The 21,707-nt window shown below is 37.0% G+C and overlaps 1 protein-coding gene and 1 long non-coding RNA gene across 3 annotated transcripts in view; one reads left to right on the top strand and one right to left on the bottom strand.

Moving 5' to 3' along the window:
• Positions 1-7,173: 7,173 nt before the first annotated feature.
• On the top strand, positions 7,174-11,406 carry LOC130470321 (uncharacterized). The gene is made up of 2 exons (XR_008930476.1): positions 7,174-7,390; positions 7,888-11,406. It is a non-coding gene; the product is annotated as an uncharacterized lncRNA (long non-coding RNA).
• Positions 11,407-18,579: 7,173 nt separating this feature from the next.
• The window catches only part of LOC110796538 (calcium-transporting ATPase 3, endoplasmic reticulum-type), a 48,231-nt gene continuing 45,103 nt past the window's right edge, over positions 18,580-21,707 (bottom strand). The window contains exons 31-34 of one of the 2 annotated variants that reach the window (XM_022001598.2): positions 21,558-21,663; positions 21,406-21,459; positions 19,831-19,879; positions 18,580-19,154 (exon numbers count right to left, since the gene is read on the bottom strand). In XM_022001598.2, the coding sequence (XP_021857290.2) occupies positions 19,087-19,154; positions 19,831-19,879; positions 21,406-21,459; positions 21,558-21,663 (277 nt within the window). In that variant the 3' untranslated portion in view covers positions 18,580-19,086. Of the gene's footprint in view, positions 19,155-19,830; positions 19,880-21,405; positions 21,460-21,557; positions 21,664-21,707 lie in introns of those variants that run through there. The other variant, XR_008930475.1, reaches the window with a different exon arrangement.

Raw genomic sequence — 21,707 nt, 5'->3', positions numbered from 1 at the left:
CAACTAACTTGAAAATTAGTATACAACTAACTTTCATAATTGGAAAAACACCAAGTTAATTTAGGCCATGTTCGGCAAAACTAGCGGTAGTGGGTAGAGTTAAGCGGTTGAGTAGCGGTTAGCGATCAATGGTAGCGGGTAACGGTTAGCTGTCAATGTAGTGGCTAAATAGTATGAGTGTTTGGTAAAAGTAGCGGTTGAGAATGTAAAATACAATAAAAGCTATGAAGTATATGTTTTGATTAAAATTTATTTCTTAAGATAAGTAGCAGTATAAACAAATAAGTACCCTTATTATTGGGAAAACACGAAGTTAATTTATGTGTTCATTCCGGTAAAGCAATACGAAGTAAGTGCGAAAGTACTCAATTAATAAAACACGAAAAATATTTAAAAAATTGGTTCGTTAATCCTTACTCTGTATTCAATTGCAAGTTTGCACCAATAAAAATGATAAACAAAATGAAAATGATATGTGCGGGCTTGGGAACTACTTTATACTAACTAAGAAGAGGGTCTAGAAACTAGAGACACTCAATTAGTATAGGGTTTGTATTAATATTTTTTTAAAATGTTGCTGGCATTTTACTGTTGGAAACACAGAGAGAAGAAAAAAAATGTGTTAGGACCCAGGAATTTACGGATTAATTTATTCAATTATTCACAAATTGATTTTTGGAATAAATACATAAAGAGAGAGTGGGTTGCTCATTGCCAAGGAAACAATCAGATGTAACTTAGTCGACATTTTGTAACTTCTAATAAGGTCGCGCCTTATTCCCTCAATGGCTCAATCCCACATGCCTCATTGGAACATAATTAGTTTATTTGTAATATATCGTGGCTAAACTCTAAACCGTGTTTTTCTTTAAAGTTCATAATTTTAATCAAGTAACAATAATAAATCCGTGTTAAAGACGATAGGTTTTACTGCACCTATTATTTTTTACGAGTATGAAGGACTTTAATAGGTAGCTAATAAGCAGGATTACCACTTAACATCTTGAACTTATTTTGTTATACTCAATCCAATGGCTAAAAAGTTGTGGCCACGAAATAAAGGTGGCAATTTTGATGCTATACTTCGATCAAGGTAAGAGTTATGTTTGTGGCACAATGAAAAAGATCATTTATATTTTGATACAATATAAAAGGAATAATTTTAAATGTAAAGATTAAAATGGGCACTAGAAACGAAAACCGTAAAAAAAAGGGGGGCTGAGGGAGTACATTAAAACCATTATATATTCTAGTATCAACTATGTATTATGAGCGAGGATAAATAAATGTTCAACTCTGACTCCAAAATCTGTAGTGTCGAATATATTCTGGTATCAAATGTGTTGCATGAGCGAGGTGAATAAATGTCTAAGCGAGTTATACTATTAAATTAAAACTTAAAAGTATTATCGAATATTCTAAAACGAAGTATCAAATACTTCATACATAGTATGAGGCTGAACTCGCTAGAGCTGTTTGATAATGAGCGAGGTGGCCCGCTAAGCACAGTCCATCATGGTTCCATCCACGAAATAAATCCGACAATTTTGATGCCACACTTGGATTAGAATAAGAGCTAAGTTTGTGGCACAGTGAAAAAGTTGTCTCACGATCATAATTTATATTATTATAAGGAGTACAATATAAGTGGAAAATTAGTAAATGTAAATATTAAAATGGGACAATAGAAACGGAAAGCGTAAGCGATAAAAAGGGATGTACGGAGGGAGTACATTAAAACCAGTGTAGAATTTATTTGAGTATCAAATATGTAGTATTAACGAGATCAAATAAGTGTCCAATTTACTGTCTACCACTGTTTCCAATCCTATACTGTTTATAAAATGGGGTACAATATAAGGAAGGCTAAATATATGCGAAGTTTGACTCCTAAAGGACCATGCAGTGTCGAACATATTCTAGTATCAAACAGGTATGATAACTTTATAAGCAAGGTCAAATTAATGTCCACTTTGACTCATATAATAAAAGTAATATCTAATACTACGTATATTATAGTCTCAAATATTTCATATGTACTACGTATCATTCAAATATTTTTCCAAGCTAGTTTAATTGACTTCTAAAGTTAAAGTTAAATCGAATGTATTCTAGTATCAAATACGTAGTATGAGCGACGTAAATTTTGGTAAAGAATGTGAGAGTGGCTCGGGGCCTAAGAGTACATGTTTTCGGTGCTAGGGAAGTTTTTATTGCCAAATCCGACCCTAAACGCTAACCCTAAACCATGTTTTTCTTAAAATTTCTTAATTTAAAAAAATTAATTAACCGGGTTTAAGACAATAGGAGTAAGTTTTGTAGCACGTTTTCTTGTTTAGAACTAATTTGTTTTCGAATATAAAAGAATTGGGCAATAAGATCGCGCCTTATGCCCTAATGCCTCATGGGAACATTAAAGAAAGTATATGTAGCTAAACTCTAAACCGTGTATTTCTTAAAGTTAATATTTTGAAAGTATACATTAAGACGAATCTAACAAGATCCCACATGACTATGTTTTATCTTACGTGTAAATCACCAAAAATGGTCAAAGTATAATATGTGAATAGTGTAGAAATCACAAACGTTGCGAGTATTAAAAATCGGAGGAAGTACAAATTATGAAAACTAATCTAAGTCAAAAGAACATTAATACTGAAACTTAAACAACTGGTACCGTAATATGGAGTGCAATTACAATCCTAGGAAACTTTTATTTAGATACAACTCACACAACAAACAAGTACACAAAAGGTTGATACGCGGTAGTAACTAAAATAATGCGAAATAATGTTTTTATTACTGGTACATAGTTGTGGTTTTAGGAATGATTCATCATATCTTCAATTTCATCTTCTTCATACTCGTCTTCAACTTCAACTTCATCAGCATCATACTCATCTTCAACTTCATTTTCATCGGCAGAGTCAACGACGTTAGCGAGGTAGAGGGGCTACTCCCCTGCCGATATGTAGGCGTCCCATAGTTGGAAGACACATTTGTACTGGATAAGATTCTTCCTTCCATATGGATCGAAGCGATGGACTTCAGCATGATCCACGTAGTGAGCAGGTATTAACTTGCGTGTATACCTAAGATCCAAATCAGGTTTCAAGAATTGAGAGATCATGGCTTTACCCCAAGCCTTGCATACAACAGTGACTTGTTCTTGGGTAGTTCTATCCAACTTTGGGAACAACCATGACTGCAGAATGTCAAGGTCACTTCCCAATTGTTAGCAGCTTGATAACGATTTTTTTTGGATCAGCATCAACAACCGTAGGATTCTTCCCAAAGTGGTTCATGATGGCGGCAGTCCAAGCAGCCATCTGTGCCCTATCAACTTCCTCTTTGCCTTCCTTAACGAAGTCTTTTGCCATCAGATGGTTTCGGCACACACCAGGAAATTTGAAGCCACTAATAATGCTCGGATCTTGTGGTTTCATCATGGGTATATTCAAGGAGGGTACAAGATTAGGAAAATATTCCATTTTGAATGCTTAATGGTAAGGTAATTGTGGAGAGATGAGATGCCCGAGAATAGATTAGTGAGACATGCCCAAGAAAATAGATTGCAAAAAAAGAGAGGATAATTAAAGGTCGTGACAAGTGTCACACAATCAGCCTTTAGGAGGGCCCACTATGGCCCACATAGGGACAAACATCTACTACTAAAATTATCTCACAACGAATTCCAGCTCACAATGGTATGACTACCGTATGAGCAAGGTCAAATTAAAATGTGCAAGTTTGACCTCCTAAACTAAAAATAGACAAGTAGTATTGAATTTATTCTAGTATCAAACAAGTAGTAAGAGAAGGGCTTAATTTTTCCATTGTAGGCCCAGCCAAGCCCTTTACCTTTTTACTATGTAAATACACGTATCATTTTAAAAAATAACATAGAATCAAGCAGCTAATGCTTCAACTTTCCTAACAGTAATAGCTAATAAATAAGTCTAGGTATTTAATGAAGTCTAGTATCAAATATTTTCTTGCACCTTTTAATTTTCAGTGATATCAATTACACCCTATCAACTAGAAGTACTCCGTAATAGTGATGTTCTTTTGTTCACATATAGTTAGTGCGAAATGTGTCAAACGTTTTTTGAGGGGTTGGGAAAAGGTGGAGATTTTTTTAATATTTTGTTGGAAGTAGAATATAGGTGAGTCTATGGTTAAGTGAGAGAAATGATATAATATTAGTAAAAGTATGTCAACTATAGAAACGTGGCGAGTATTAAGGGACGGAGGGAGTAAATAAATATCCATAGTTAATTACTACGAATCAATAATAATTATTAGGAAAAAGAGAATAAAAGAGCCTATTCGAAAGGTATTCAGAATTATATTTTCATATATCGGATTTCCGATCATATCCAAAAACCGATTATCCAGTTAAACCGATTTGGATGCGGATCATGATATTTGTTATCCGGAAAATCGGGTATCCTATTCGGTTTATAAAATGGGGTACTCCCTCCGTCCCGGAATACTCAAAACGATTTCCTTATAAGGTCGTCCCGGTTACTTGCAACGTTTCTAAAAATGAAAACTTTTATTAATATTATATCAATTTTTCACCTACCTCTATACTCCATAAAAATAAACATTAAAAAAATACCCCACTACCACTCCATCCACTATCTATATTAAAAAAAATACCCCACTACCAACTACCATCTAATTAAATAATAAGTCAATTACAATGTATTAAACTATGTACTAGTCAAAGCGTTTCGAGTATTCCGGGATGGAAGGAGTACAATATAAGCAACGCTAAAATGGATGCCAATTTTGACTCCTAAAGAAAAAAAAGAGTGTCAAATATATTCTAGTATCAAATAATTAGTATGAGCGATGTCAAATAAATGTCCAAGTTGGTTCCTAACTTAACAGTAGTATCGAATAAATTCTAGTATTAAATACTTCGTACATAGTATGATGGAAGTCAAATAAATGTCCAAGCTAGATCAGATCTTAAACTAAAAATAAAATCGAGTATATCTAGTATCAAATAATATGAGCGAGGTCAAAGAAATGTCCAAGCTAGTTTGACTCCTACAATAAAAACTTTAAATTATTATCGAATAATCACTACGTATCAAATAATTAAGTAGTATGGGGTGGGACTAGTTACAGCTGTTCATGAGAGTTTAAGAACCTATCGTCACAATTCTCACAAAGCAAACTTCATCTCTCTTACAACCTTCATCTCTTTTCTCAAACAGTCAACCAACCTTGATCTCGCTTCCCTCATGAAATATCCCTCATAGGCAATCCCAATTTCACTCTCATCAGGTCTTAAACCCAAAGATATGATGACAACATTCTCTAAGATGACAAAGACAAGAAATGGTATCGTCAGGTTGAGCTCGCTTCCAGACCCCATCATCGCTGACATATTGTCTCTCCTACAAATCAAAACCTCCATCACTACTTCCTCCTTATCGCACCGGTGGAAACACCTTTGGACCCAACATCGCTGCCTAAAATTCTCTTGCCCCTCCCTCAAATTTAAACCTTCTTTCTCAAGTTTCCTTATCTAATTATTAGAACTGATGACAACATCAAATTATGCTGCAGGTATATGAATATTTGGATTTCTGAAGTTTGCCGTCGAAATATTGTAAACATGAAGTTACATGCCCTTTCCGCAGACGTTTTGTGTCGTTCTTTGCTGTCCCTTCTTGTGTTTTTCAATCCAAAACCATAGATGATGCTATAATAGTCAAACCCACTTAGTATACGGGATAAAACATTTTCCAAGAGGAATTTCGTATGAGATGATGCTTCAAGTCGTCTATGATCTTGGTATGTTATGTAAACTGAATGATGCGGATGTTGTTTCTAATATTTGGTCTGTTTTTGATAATTTGACGAACCTGAAAGTAGATATGAGTTGCGGGATATCACCAATACCACAATGTGTATTAAGTAAGTTGAAGAACTTAAAGGTGTCCGGAGTAAGGTCTGATAACGACGATCATGTAAAGTGGATGGAAGACATTTTAATCAATGCAACTGTTTTACACGAACTGATGGTGCGTCTACAGAAAGCATACATTTGTGGTTGAACGGAAATGATTGAAATGCCGAAGGAATTTGAATTTTTTGGGAGATTGTACACGATTCCGAGGGTGTCGGAAAATTGTCATATATTGTTCAAGTCTAACTTCATTGAGGTAAAGCACCAAGAAAACTCCCAGCTAGGATCAGTTATTGCACAAATAAACTTCCGGGGATGGCCACAATCAATTCAAATGAATAATATTTGATAGTTGTTAAAGTGTTACTTAACATTGTCTACACTTGATGGATTATGTAGGTGTATTGCATTTAATTATGTATCGTTAATTGAGTTCAATGGATTTATTATCTCCGGTCAAATGTAGGTAATTGCGACATTATTTTTTGGAATCCGCTTAGAGCAACAATAGTGGGAGGCTCTAGCAGCCCGTTTGGTGGCCGACCATAAATGGTGTCAATGAGAATGAACTTATATGTAAATTTGTAAAGAAAATCAATATACATTCCCATATTTTTAGGCTCGTTACCCCGCTGGAAACACAAGCCCGTTGAGTAGGTAGGTATGGACAACAAGTCAGACCCGCAAAAAGAAAATGGTTTTTCTACTATAGGGTCGTTGGAAAAAAGGCAAGTTTAGGCCTAGCCCGTTATCGGTCCAAGCACGCAAATTACAATTAAAAAGTATAACTATTTGGTACTCCATACTACAAAGTACTCCTTCCGTAATAAAATAGGAGACCCACTTACCATTTCCGGCCGTATTTAAATAGGAGATACATTTGTCATTTTTAGTAACTTTTAAACTCCCCTATCTAATTAACCCTATGAACCACTATCACATTAAACAATTAATTTCACAAACCCCCACCCCACACCCATCCAAATTTAATGGTCCCTACTTATTTTACTTGATTAAAATATTTCCCCAAACCACACATGCTTATTATTTCATTTCATTTAACTATTCGTCCTTAATACCAATGCCCGGCCAAGTGTATCTCCTATTTAAATACGGAGGCAATACATAGTAGTTGGGTTTATTGCCGTTATACATAAGCCTGTCTTACCTGTTTTTGTATGTTTTCTATTTCTTGTACCTGATCCCCCCCCCCCCCCCCCCCCCCCCCCCCCCCCCCTTTTCTATTGAAAATAACGAATAGAACCTTCCACGTTTCCAACAGTCGAGACTTCTCCTGGCGACCTAATTCCCCCAAACCCCAAGAATAAACGTTAGGCCGCTACTCTTCTCGACATTTACGCGCGGCGGCAGGACACAACCAGAGAACTGACTCTTTGGCATAGCCGGAGGCACACTCTTCTCTCATCTCCTCTCGATTTTTTTTAATCCCTGAAGTTAAAGGTATAACTTTGTCCACTAATTTTCGTGCTTTACTAAATGCTTTTTGCAAATTTATTCAATTGAAGGATTGAACTAATGGTTTTCTGACAGTAGATGTATTCACGAGTTGAACATGATACGTTTGGTAACTTTGATTTTAATTTAGATTGATTTATTTGTTGCTTTACAATTTCAGGACTTGTGATTTGAAACTCTAATATTTTGATTTTAAATATTGTTTAATTAAAATTAAAATTTATGATTTTATATTATTGGTTTACCTGAGATGACGTTGTTCAAATGTAATTTTGTAATTTTTGTTTGTGTTATTGTTTTAGAACACGATTACTACCGAATTGTTAGTTGTAATTTTTATTCATTTATTGTTATTGGATTAACTATTACTTTTTAATGTTAGAAGTCTAGATCCCCTTTTCAATCTGAACATGTGGTTCTTTTGTTAATGAGTATAATTATTGAATATATAATGTGTGTTCTTGTTGTGATGTGCTTTGCAGAAATGCCTACTTCGAAGTTGATAATTTTTACGATATGGCACAAAGGAAAACTTGTCTTCCATCCTGCCAGACGTTACAGTAATGGAAAAGCCATATTTTACTCTCTGGATAAGAAAATAATTTCCCCTCATATTTTGGAATTAATTATAACTTTTATGGGGTATGTAAAGTATAGGCTCTGTTTTGTTCCCCACCTTGAGAATTTGGATAAGGAACTGTATGCCCTTGATGACCCGAAAGACTTCACAATGGATCCTAAGAGCTCATTTAACAAAGAAACGTACTAAGGGACGGGGGTAAAAACTCTATATAAAACGCACATATCAAACTCCCCCAAGCTAGTGTAGGGGAATACAGTTAAACATGTAGCATGTGCGGAACATCCCCAAAGCCAGGAAACGTGTATAAAGCACAGATTAAGCATACTTACATTGAAGCGTGTTTTACCGAGTTTATTATCAACGAACACGAACAAAGAACTCCAATTGTCGTTCCTCCATTTGGTTGACTGACACGTTCAGATCCGTCTTGATAATCGTAGCTTAGACAATATTCAAGAGTGTTTGCTTTTTCGGGAAGAACAGTTTAGAGTAGAGAGCAAAACTGAAACAAATTAATTTCAGAATTAGGTTTAGGGGTGTGGAAAAACTGATTAGTGTGTGGAATATAAGCCTAGAGTTATATTAGTGTAACCGGCCAAGACACAAGGCCTTGACAGGCCAAACACACACACACCCCGCAAGCCACATGCGCGTAGCCCACTGCAGGTCGAAGCCTACAACGCACGAGCAGCAGCGATGGGTCGCGGGCCTCGCTTGCTTGCTCGCTGCTTTATCTTGTCCCATTGCGCGAACACTCGTGCCGCGGGCTGGCTTGCTCGCTGCGCGAACTTGCTGGCTCGACGGGCCAGCAGCTCCGTTGCGGCTCGTATTCGCGAAGAATGCCTTACGGCTATTATTTATCGTATCGTACACGACAAATCACCGTCATACGATACGATTATTCATTTTGCCCAACTTACGAATATTCGCGATACGATATACGATTCCTATGTTTTTCCGAACTAATTCCCGAAAAGCTATTAAATGAATTTCCGATTCACTTAATCCGGTGATCTGTTACATGCCACTGGTGTGACCTTATAGGTTTAGTCAAGAGTAAACTGTAAGCCTAATATAGATTAGAACTCACGGATCGGAAGCATTGCTCCAGCTAGATGTTCCGATCACTTGATTTCACTGAATTAATTGTTCGTAATTAATCTGAACCTTGGTATTAGACTTAATGCACCTTGGGTGAAGGACACATTTCCTTTAGTCTCCCACTTGTCATTCAGACAAGTGTGCATCCACATTCCTTTGTCGCTTAGTGTTACTTGCTGAACATAAGGTAAGATCCAAGCCATCCTTATTAGGTCCATAAGTGTTTCTCAGATTACTGAGTTCAACTGTTAAACTTTTACAGAAGGTTAAGCCTTAACCATTCTGAGCACGGCCATGCATTTTCACAATATCTAACTCTCCGAGAGGCCTTGTTAAACAACAACACCATATCTTATCAAAGATAGGAGGACAATCCATTCTTGCAATCTATGAACACTCACTTTGATTCATAGTACGCCCAATAAGTGCTTTTATAGCCTCCTTTTACGGTGCGACGTTTTGCTAGCATTAGAGCGAATTAATTCTCAAACGAGCAATCTTAATTACTCATGTTCTGAGGAATGGTTCTAATCACCATTAATGAGAACTACTTATGACATGAATTTAATCTCTTAAAGTGTTCTCATGGTCAATCCGATACAAGATCCAATAAGTATCTATGCAAAAGGTTCTGACATCCAGTCAATCTAGTACAAGAAACCGAACTACAAATCTACTTGCAATCTAATCTTCATTAGTCATTGATCGTCCACCTTTCAATGACCTGGATTAGGGATCCTTTGTGACTTCAATATTCAAGTTCACTTATGGGTATTTCTTTGTCGAAGAATCCATCTTGACATCCCATTTGAATGTTTTGAATCACATGGACTTTTCATTTAATACTAAACCAAATTAAATGAATATGAAATAAGAAATTTCATAAATATGAATGGTTAAACCAATTGTTTTAAACACATATCTAACAGATGTTCTAAAAGAAAACTTAGAAAATTAAAGTCATTCTCCAATATTCTTGATTCCCATGGTGTTGCTACATGTGCATTGTGCTTCGCTTGTGGCAACGGTTTAGTAAATGGATCCGCGACGTTGTCGTCAGTTCCAACCTTGCAAATCTGATGAGCGACATTTATGTCGCTCTTAGCATAGGATTTTAGTTCATTTTTTTAGCATTTTATTATTATTATTTTTGCTTAGTTTTATCGTTTTTAGTTCGTTTATCGCATTTTTGCATTAATCGTAACATTTTCTCGTCTTGCGTATATTTTAGTCGTTTTTGCTCTAAACGTGCCTTTTGTGCGCATTCTCATTGCGTAAGGGTCGTTTTGAGTATTAACGTGTTAAATAATGTGTCATTATGCTTGTCGACGATTATTATGTTTTACGATTTGTAAAAATGTTAAACGAATTAATAATACGATTTTCGATTTTTAATAACGTGCTTTGCGATTTGCTAACTTGCTATACGATTCTTTGCATGTGCAGCGACAAAGCCTTGTGTGTGCATACCAACAGCAGCCTTGCAGCAACACACACGAACAACATGCCATAGCCACTGCAGTGCACACATACAAGAGCAAGCAATGGCAGCCACTGCAGTGCACACACACGAGGAATGACAGCCACTGCTAGCTGTTGTACACGAGTCCATAAGCTGTTGTGCATCGGCCTTACAGCAGCCCCGTGTGCTCATTTTCATGTGCCTCGCAGTACCTTGACAGCGAGAGAGTAGCAAGGCAGAATTGCAGCCACTGCAGAACAGCAAACAACCAGCTACAAACAGCAGAAGTAACACGCAAACAACAGTTGTACACGAGCCCTTGTAGCAGCCTCGTGAGCTCTCCAACTTGAGCCTTGCAAGTCCCTTGATAGCAGCTGCACAAGAGCAAGCATTAGCAGCCATAGCAGCTACAGAGCTGCGGCTACACACGCCATTACAGCATCTAAACTCCAAGCAGAAGTGAGAGCAAGCAAACACGCAAAGCTGCAGTTTGCAGAGCTGTGCGTTCGCACGGCCTTGCTGTGCGACCACACGGAGTTGCTCGACCGCACAAAACAGCAAAAAATCTTGCAGGAACTCCCCGTGTTTTTGTGCGAACGCACGGACCCTTGTGTGCGATCGCACGGCTACGCGGAAGTGATGTTTAAATACGAAATCGCAGCATTGTTTCGAAGTGTAGAATTTCATAATTAGAATTAGTTTTCTCAAATTAGTTTAGGCGTAGAGAGAGAAATAGATTAGAGCTTAGGTTAGAGGATAGAATTTAGGATTCTTAGCTTAAATCTTTCAATTTATTAGTGAATTAAAACATAAATTTCAGATTTCCTTCTCTTTAATTTGAGCTTAGTTCTTCAATTTTGGTGCAATTTCAATGATTCAAGGTATAATTCTTACTCTTCTCTTTAATTTGGTCTTTCATTCTTTAAATGCTTCATTAATTTCGTTCAAGCTTTGATTTCATTGTTGAATCTTAGATTTAGTTTCATATTTTGAATTTCATTGATTTTTTCCCCCATTTTGATATTTAAATTTTCTGAATTTTGTTGATTCAATTAGTTTCATTGTTGCAATTAGTTTCATGATTAGGATTAGTTTTAGTTTAATCTTAGTCATAATCATGCCTATTGAATAGTTCATAGTCTAGAGATTTGGGTTGAAGCCTTGGATTAGAATTAGGGATTTTGGAGATAATTTTGTGATTGATTTTGTGATTAAATGGATTAATTGATGTTTGATTCCATGTCTAGTTAGCTTAGGATTAGCTAACCTAAATTTCTAGAATATTGGAGTGTTTGGCTTCGAATTGGCGCGAGAGCATGATTCGTTGCTTGCATTACTTTGGCTTGATTTTTCGTGCATAGTTTCCTCCACGAGTCTTGATTGTAGCGTGAGCTAGATTAGGATTGGTTGAGCATGGCTCGTCGAAGCCACAATTGGTCATTGCATTAATTAATTAGTCATTGCAAATCATGAGCATTTAGGATCTTCGGAACTCCCAATTCAAGTTCCATAGCCAATTCCCGAAGTCTCTAGAATTTCTTTACTTGTTCATATTTCATACTTTTCTTGATTTCAATAGATTCATACATACATAAATACGTTTTCCATTCGAATTAGCTTTTGAACGCATTAGATTGAAAAGTCAAACATATTCATTCTCTTGGGACGATCCCTAGCTTGCCACTATAATCCAATATAGTCGGTTAGTTTAGGAGTTTATAAATTTTGTTTGATTGAGCGGAAATCCGTCAACGACCGGAAATCGGCTCATCAAAATCTCGATTTCTTTCCTTTCAACGATTTCTCGAAGTATATGAAATCGCAGCAGTACGTGCTTGGACTCCTGGTGGCTCCTAGGCTCCTTTGCCTGGCAATGGCTCCGGTATTGTTGCAATACAAAGCCATTGGTCCTTTAATGGAGGGGACAACCCCAAGTTCTTCGATGAACTTCCGAATCCAAACAGCTTCCTTTGCTTCTTCCGAGGCAGCAATTACTCGGCTTCAGTTGTAGAATCCGCAATAGTGCTTTTCTTAGCACTTTTCCAGCTTACTGCTCCGCCATTAAGGCAGAACACAAAACCAGACTGTGATCTGAAATCATCTCTGTCGGTTTGAAAGCTTGCGTCCGTATAGCCCTTAACAATCAACTCATCTGTACCACCATAGACCAGAAACTGATCCTTAGTCCTTTTCATGTACTTTAGGATATTCTTGGCAGCAGTCCAATGCGCCTCACCTGGTTCTGACTGGTACCTGCTCGTTGCACTGAGTGCGAACGAAACATCCGGCCTTGTATAAATCATACCATACATGATGGATCCAATAGCCGAAGCGTATGGAATTCCACTCATCTTTCTACGCTCATCAGATGTCTTGGGACACTGAGTCTTGCTTAGATATGTGCCATGTGTCATGAGTAGATGGCCTCTCTTGGCTTCCATCATATTGAACATAGCTAGCACTTTGTCAATGTAAGTGCTCTGGCTTAGTCCAATCATCCTCTTAGATCTATCTCTATAGATCTTGATGCCCAATATGTATTGTGCCTCTCCTAAGTCCTTCATTGAGAAACACTTTCCAAGCCAAGTCTTTACAGACTCCAACATAGGAATGTCGTTTCCAATAAGTAGTATGTCATCTACATACAAGACTAGGAATGCAATTTTACTCCCACTGACCTTCTTGTATACACAAGATTCGTCCTGATTCTTGATGAAGCCAAACTTATTGACTGCTTCATCAAATCGTTTATTCCAACTCCTTGATGCCTACTTTAATCCATAAATGGATTTCTTAAGCTTGCATACATTTCCTTGGTTCTTTTGATCGACAAAACCCTCCAGCTGCGGCATAAACACAGTCTCTTCAAGAACACCATTCAAGAAGGCAGTTTTGACATCCATTTTCCATATTTCATAGTCATGAAACGCGGCAATCGCAAGGATTATCCGAATAGACTTAAGCATAGCGACTGGAGAAAAGGTTTCATCGTTCAACGCCGTGAACTTGCCTGTAACCTTTTGCTACCAATCTAGCCTTGTATGCGTATACAATTCCATCTTTGTCTTTCTTCGATTTGAAGACCCATTTGCATCCGATAGGTGTAAACCCATCCGGAAAATCTACCAAACCTATCATTTTCTACAATTCGAGTTCGTGACAAGAAATGATGAGCTGTCAAAGATATAGCAGTATTGTTGATGCACGTGAAAAAATTTATCACGCATGAATGGAACGGGCGACTTTTTTCTAGCGCGTGTCGGGAACCTTATCCTATCTTTTTAGAATTCTCGAACACACATGACACGCGCGGGTAAATCCTCACGCGCAACGTGCCCGTGCGACTTTTTTCTCATGTGTGCGGGAAGTTTCAACCTTTTAGCATTTCTTTCAGCCGAAACACTTCTACTATAAATACATCCCTCCCAAACCTCCGAAAATTAATTAACATTAACTCGAGCATTCCAAAAATCCATGTTCTTTTTCTACTTCTTCCTAAGCCCAATACATAAAGTTACAAACTTCCAATAGTTTCAAGATCTAGATACACAGTCATGTCCATGCAAAGGGTGACTAAAGAGTCTTTTTTAAAGGAGAAATGGTAAGTTGTAACAAGATATGTAATGTTTCCCTTCTTTTTGATTGTATATTGTACTGCACACTTTGCTATCTAGAATCTTGACTGGTCTTTCCTCATACGTCAAGCTAGAGTCTAACTCAACTGTTTTTTGTTGCAACACATGAGACTTATCTGGTATATACTTCCTTAACTGCGAGATATTGAACACATTATGAACTCTATGAAGGTCCATTGGCAATGCTAACTGGTAAGCTACCTTTCCCACTCGCTAGAGAATCTCATAACGTCTTATATACTTTGGGTTAAGCTTTCCATTTTTCCCAAATATCATGACTCATTTCATTGCTGAAGCCTTAAGTAACACCTTGTCCCCTACTTTGAATTCTTACCCTCTACACTTCAAGTCCGTGTAGCTCTTTTGCCTATCTTGGGCAGCTTGGATCTTTTCTTGAATAGCCCTCACTTGGTTCATCGTATCTTCTATCATTTGAGGCCCTAATACGACTGTCTTACTAATGTCACTCCAACATAGTGGACTTCTACATTTCCTTCCATACAATGTCTCAAATGGTGTCATTCCAATACATGCATGATAACTATTGTTGTACGAGAATTCTATCAAATCTAAGCTTTCTTCCCAACCTCCTTGGAAATCAATGACACAAGCTCGAAGCATGTCTTCGAGTGACTGAACAATCCTTTCTGTTTGTCTATCTGTCGCTGGGTGGAATGATGTACTCATCTTCAATGTAGTACCAAAGTTCTCTTGAATACTCTTCCAGAATTTCGAAAGAAATCTAGACTCTCTATCTGAAACAATATCCTTTGGAACTCCATGAAGTCTCACAATATAGTTGATGTGATCTTTTTCCAGCTGTTCCATTTTCCAAGTCTCCTTCATAGGGATAACCACTTCCCACTTGGTTAATCTATCTACCATAACTCATATGGTATCGTTTTAATTCCTGCTTTCGGTCGCGGCAAACACGTGACAAAATCCATAAAAATACAATCCCATTTCCATCTTGGAATCTCTAGTGGTTGGACTTTCCCTTGGGAACCTTTATGATCTATCTTGACTTTCTGGCACGTCAAACATCGAGAAACGAATTCAGCAACTTCATTCTTCATTCTAGGCCACCAATACACCTTCTTAAGATCCTTATACAACCTGTCACCTCCTGGGTGCACTGAATAGAGTGTATTGTGCCCTTCCTTCATAAGCCTTTGCTTCAATTCTTCACACTTTTGTGGTACACACCACCTTCCTTTATACCTCATGCTACTATCCTCGTGGATCTTGAATTCTAGTTCTTGTCCTTACAAAATTTTCTCTTTAATTCGATCCAACTTAACATCGCCTATATAGGTTTCCTTGATCTCATCAAAGATTGTTGGTTGAATAGTCAAAACGCTCAACCTATTCTCCAACACCTCACCTTCTACAAGCTCTAGAATTAACGTTAGTATGACTTTTAAGTTGTGTATTTCAGGATTAAGATGTTGCCTTCAAAGTTTTCCAACCTAGGATACTTAGAGAAACTTGAAGATGAGACTCTGCACTTGTATGTAATGAAGATCGAGTTTGGGTGTGAATATTTTGCTAAGATTAATAATCTACCACACTTGAGAAGAGAAGATGTCATAGTTGCTACCATTGTGTATTGTTTGCCACTTAGGGAACCATAAATTAAGTTAAAGGCTAAGATTAATGACATGCATTATGAGGATGATACACCAAACTTGGTGAAGTATAGTACTAGGGATGGTAGATGGGGGTATAATTCTGAGAGTATGACTTCTATCATTGAAGTAGTGAAAAGGTGCTACAAAGACGGTAGACTTGCTATGTGAATAGGTTTGGATGATATAGATGATGATGAGTATGAGCTAGCAATGAATGGTGGGTGAGAAGATGATGATGATGAGGTTGTGGAAATTGCGAATCCCAATCCAGTTGTTCGTGCGCCTACTATTGAGATATCCAGTGGTTCTGATATGGAACCTGAAGTTGATGGAGAAGTTGAAAGAGTACCACATCAATATGATATTATGAATGAAGATTCTGATCCAGAAGACGACTTTGATGATCCTGAAGATTATGATTTTACTCCAGAATCTTATAGGGAAAGAAATGATAGGCGTGATGCCACTAGCATTTGAGCATAATATTTTAATAGTTAGTTCTTTTATTTAATGTCAAAGCAATAAAGTAGCAAATCTACATTTTTTTGTTATTAGTTGAACGGTTTGTTCATTTATTCAAAGGATGTAGAATTATCAATAAAGAAATAAAAGTATTATTTAGTTTTCTTCCCTTACTCTTCTTTAGTTTCTAAGTTATTTCAACCCAAGTTAGTTCGAGCAATCAACACGAGGGTCATTTGTTTTATTTCTTGAATGAATTTTTAATTAAGTGAATCGTGGTAAATTCAATTACCACTTAACTAAGTGATTTCGAACTACGCAAGGGGGTGGCCAAAGTTGGCGCCACTTTCCCCTTATGGTCCGAAATTTTTATACAACGTGATTTGATTTGGTTTGTTGGTCTGTAACCTTAGTGTTTTCCATGTCAAAAACCCAATCATTAAAGTTAGTTTTTCTTATTTCATTCAGGAGAAAGAAAATGGCTGAACAAGGAATAACCGAGGTTGTTAGAGAACTAGTTGTAGTAGTTCAAAATTTAGCAGAGACTAGGCATAATCCACACAATGACCCTGCTGGGGAGATGTTCAAGAAGGTAACCTAGAGTAAGCCTCTACTGTACCAAGGGGAGTCTGACCCCAATGTCTTAGAGAACTGGCTGCGATAATTTGATAAGTTGTTTAATGTTGTGAGTTGTTTGGAAAACCTTAGGTGAATAGTGTTGTTTATTACCTTAGGGGAGAAGTTGATTTATGGTGGCAGAGGTGTGTGAATTCCCTGAGAGCTACACCTGAGCTTGGGTGGGAACCTTTTAAGATTTCTTTGAGGAACAAGTTCTACCCGCCATACCTGAAAAAGCAGAAAGTCCAAGAGTTCATCGAACTGAAAATGGACGGTCTGACTTTATTACTCTAAGTTTATCGAGTTGTCTAGGTTTGCGCCTGAAGTGGTGGCATCGGAGGAGCTTCGAGCTCAAAGGTTTGAGAATGGGTTGTCAAAGGACCTACAGTTGTTGTTATCTGGGGAGACCTTTACCTCTCTAGATACCCTCTATGGATAGGTTGCTCATTTGTATGGACTACAAGTGAGAAAGAACAAGGCTGAAAGTGGAACCGGTGAAAAGAGAAAGGATTTTGGAAATCATGGTCATGGGGGTAACCAACACAATCAAGGGAATTTAAAGAAACATAAAGGGAACAACAATTTCCAGTTTCAAGGGGAACAACGGTGGTAACCGTAACACAAGGAACTCCAAATCCTCTTCAATCTCCCGGTCGTATGATGATGTATACGCCACCGGACGCAGACTCAATTTGCACGGATTTGTGGGCTTCTCCTTCTTGAGACTCAAGCCTAACTCATTTGGGCATAATTTAGCGTTCATGGCTCTTTGAAGTCAGCTAAAATCTCCCAATCTTGCTTGCGATCTGCGTAGTTGTCTAGGAAGTAAGAAACGTTTCTCAAAAAACCAATTTCCATCAAAGACGTCCTAAACTAGAATACACTACACAACACATAAGTACTAAAACAGCTCAGTGTAGCTCATTTAAGACCAAATAGTGACATGAAACGAAAGTAAAAGCGCTATATAAAATAGGTTTGTCAAAAGTGGAGAAAGAAAACAAACGCGCAATGGAAAATGGATGGTTTCCAAAATGATTTTTCTTTGTTTTTTAGATAGTTATGAAGCATGTCTTTTTTGTTCCATTGGCGACGCACATGCGGTTTTCCTTTCTTCAAAAAACGAACTATGCGCATCGTTTTTACAGGATTAAAGACATGACTATAACGGATATTAGCCAAACTGCACCACCAACGGTGCAACCCTAATGGAAACCTAAGCTTATTTGTTCAACAACAAATCCAAGTGTCCCACCTCACATGCTGTCAATGTGTACATGTCACGCACAGCCAGGTTTGCCATGTTCGTCTATCAGCTCACCTAAAACCTAAACAAATGTATTTCCCAAAAATGGTATTTTTGTTGCACATCTTTAAGTAATACTCATGAAAATGCAAATACATATCGCAAAGGGTAAACTAGTTTTTGAGCCAGGACGATGCCCTTGGCTACTACGTTAACAACATATACACTTATTTTTTTTTTTTTTTGCAATAATAACATGAAACATTTAATAGTTTAGTGGTAAAAGCTTTATTTTAAACTCAAAATTCAGGGTTCTAACCTTACGCAAACCATATTTGTCATTTTTTTAACGTATATGAAGATTACAGAGAGCGAACGAGCCATAAGTAAAACTCCGTGTTTCACATATGCTTTGTTATATCGACACCTTTTAATATATAGTATAGATAGATATCCATACAATGCTTCGAATAATTTGGTTCCCTCAAATGTGTTCATAAAACAAAAAAATAATGAGTATATTAGTTAGTTTTACATAAAGGCATGAAGTATCTTTGTGACACTTCGTATATTAGTTACCTTCAGAAGTAATTGATTGTACACAGTAAGTACTCAGATAGTCAGATGGAGTCATACCAAAACTTTTGCACCGAGCACCTACACTACAGACTTCACAAGAACAAGATACAAGTTCCAATGCCAAAATTCTGTGTGATTGTGCCCGAGTACACATGACTCATTAATGAACATGACACTCATCTACCTCCTCGAACAACTTGGTACAAGCATGACCAATTTTAAGAAGCATAGGCTGTAAAACCCCTTCTCTAGTTGTATAGATAAACTGATAACACATAAGAGGCATTTACTGGAGGGTGCGTCATAGGAGCATAGTTTTGTAGCACAGTTAAGCTTCTGTGCTTGGGCTCACAGCAACCATTAATTACTTATCACGTACTTCTCTTCTGGGAAGTAAATCAGTTTTCCAGAACCGTAACTTTAACCTTATACCTGTAGACAAAGAAATTATATGTGAGAATGTTTCTGCAGAGTGCACACCATATCTCAATACACATTATTTTGTGATTTTGCAGTTAATTCCGCTTTAGTTCTAGGAAACTGTGAAACCAACCAGAAATTAGTTAATGCGCCATACTACTTGAAACAAGATAATGAAGGATTCAATTCAAATTGCTTTGTATGATATGGACGAATGGTGTTCACTCTTGAAACAAGACACCTCTTGCAGTTAACAGCAATAGGCGATCTTCTTTAACTAAATTGTTGTTTTGACCAAGGATATCTTGGTAGCTTGGTGATACCAATTCTAACAAAATTGTATGAACAAAGTAAACACATTAACATGTCAGTCGCAGGAGATACATAGATTTTAAGGCACTTAGATTTGTGTTGTATTTATTACATACTTTGAAAGTACTCTCACTCTAATTTAACATCATATAAGGCACTCTAACTCCAACTTAACTTTGATAGTATTTTAAACTGAAAATAAATAATCCACTGACTCTTTTTGTGACAACTTATGGAATGAGAAAACTTAAGTGGCCAACTTATTTGAAGAGAAGGGAATACATCTGAACCATGTCATGCATAATAAAGAAGTGAATAAATCCAGACCCTATTGATTCAAAAGAAGTTTGAATACTCAGGGTGCAAGAACAATTACCTCTTGAATTTCTGGAAAAGTATTTGAGGACTTCATCAATTAAAATTACCTACACAAGTATTAAAGCATTTCAGAATTCATAAAAATAGCTTAAGAGGAATAAGTTGATTTCCTGGCAGAAATGTAAAATTGGCTGTAATATAAGGAATCAGAAAGTCAGTAGTTTAATGCTTTGATATACCCTATTTAAAGTAGTCGCCTAATTCCATCACTTAAAAACATAAAAGAGTGATGTTAGACGCCTACTTTTGGTCCCTAAAGTGATGGCCCAATGATGACGTTTAACCTCGTTTCTTTAAAAGACTCAAAATTTAAACAATGTAAAGGTAAAATAGCTTAAACACTCACCCGTTAATTAGAATGTTAATGACATATTCCGAACTCGGAGTTCTTGGGCGCAATGAGTACAATGTTAATCAAAGTTAGCAAAAACATGCTCATGTGTACTAGAAATACGCTCGTTGACTTGTTACGAAATGATACATCCGTTCGGAGCCAAAGTTAATCTTATAAAATGTTCTTTGGATCTTGCATATTACATGATTGAGTAGGCGTCGGAAAAGCTTTCCATGGACTTAGAATAAAGAAGATTTAGAATAAAGAAGATATGAAGCTTTTACTTGGACTTTGACTAAACGGACCACCTTGCACTCTTAGGGCCATAACACAAAATCTACTAAGTCCATTGATGCAAGACCAATTAAGTAGGAAAAGGAGTTTTTTTAGCTTTCCAACAACCTATCATTTTCTACAATCCGAGTTCGTGACAAGAAGTGATGAGCTGTCAAAGATAGAGCAGTATTGTTGACGCGCGTGAACGCATGAATGGAACGGGCGACTTTTTTCTAGCGCGTGTGGGGAACCTTATCCTATCTTTTTAGAATTCTCGAGAACACATGACACACGCGGGTAAATCCTCGCACGCAACGTGCCCGTGCGACTTTTTCCTCACGCGTGCAGGAAGTTTCAGCCTTTTAGCATTTCTTTCAGCCGAAACACTTCTACTATAAATACATCCCTCTCAAACCTCCGAAAATTAATTAACAATAACTCGAGCATTCCAAAAATCCATGTTCTTTTTCTACTCCTTCCTAAGCCCAATACATAAAGTCACAAACTTCCAATAGTTTCAAGATCTAGATACAGTCATGTCCGTGCAAAGGGTGAATAAAGAGTCTTTTTTAAAGGAGAAATGGTAAGTTGTAACAAGATATGTAATTTTTCCCTTCTTTTTGATTGTATATTGTACATATGTAATTATTGTGTAATTGTTCTTTATTGCTCTTAATAACCCTATTAATGATCACCTAATCTGGAGGAATGATCACGACTTAAGATAACGTATGGACAATAATGGATCTTGTCAGGTTCCATAAATCAATCTAAATAAGAGATCAGACAAAATACTCTAGATTTATGTGCATTAGTATATCATTAACTAGTAATCTTATATAACACATGTTTATTGTTGATTTATCGCTTGGGGTTTCAGGATAGTAGAGAATGTTGTTAAGAGATGCCAGAAACAATTGAACATTATGTTTAATATAAAGCATATTAGATGGCATAACTGACCGGAAATGATAAATACATAACAACTTTCCATTCAGTCCAAGACAGTGGGGTCACCTGAGATTAAGCAAATAATTAGTTACAATATGCAGCTTTAGCAAGGACAAAACATACCAATACAAAACAAAAACAGTAGATCATCATAAACAACTTACAGAGAACATAGCTGATAATGGCTGAATATACAAGATAAGTATGTGAAGAAGCATGGTCAATATGATAGAAGCAACCAGCCATAAGTTACTCCAGGGAGGTATTGCACTAAACAAGAAGCCAAATCCCAAGGATAGTCAACATATAATTGT

The sequence above is a fragment of the Spinacia oleracea genome, chromosome 3 (genome assembly GCF_020520425.1).
Source record: "Spinacia oleracea cultivar Varoflay chromosome 3, BTI_SOV_V1, whole genome shotgun sequence".
NCBI classification, from domain to species: domain Eukaryota; kingdom Viridiplantae; phylum Streptophyta; class Magnoliopsida; order Caryophyllales; family Amaranthaceae; genus Spinacia; species Spinacia oleracea.
Note: the sequence above shows the minus strand (reverse complement) of the source record. Positions and strands in the feature narration are given on the sequence as shown.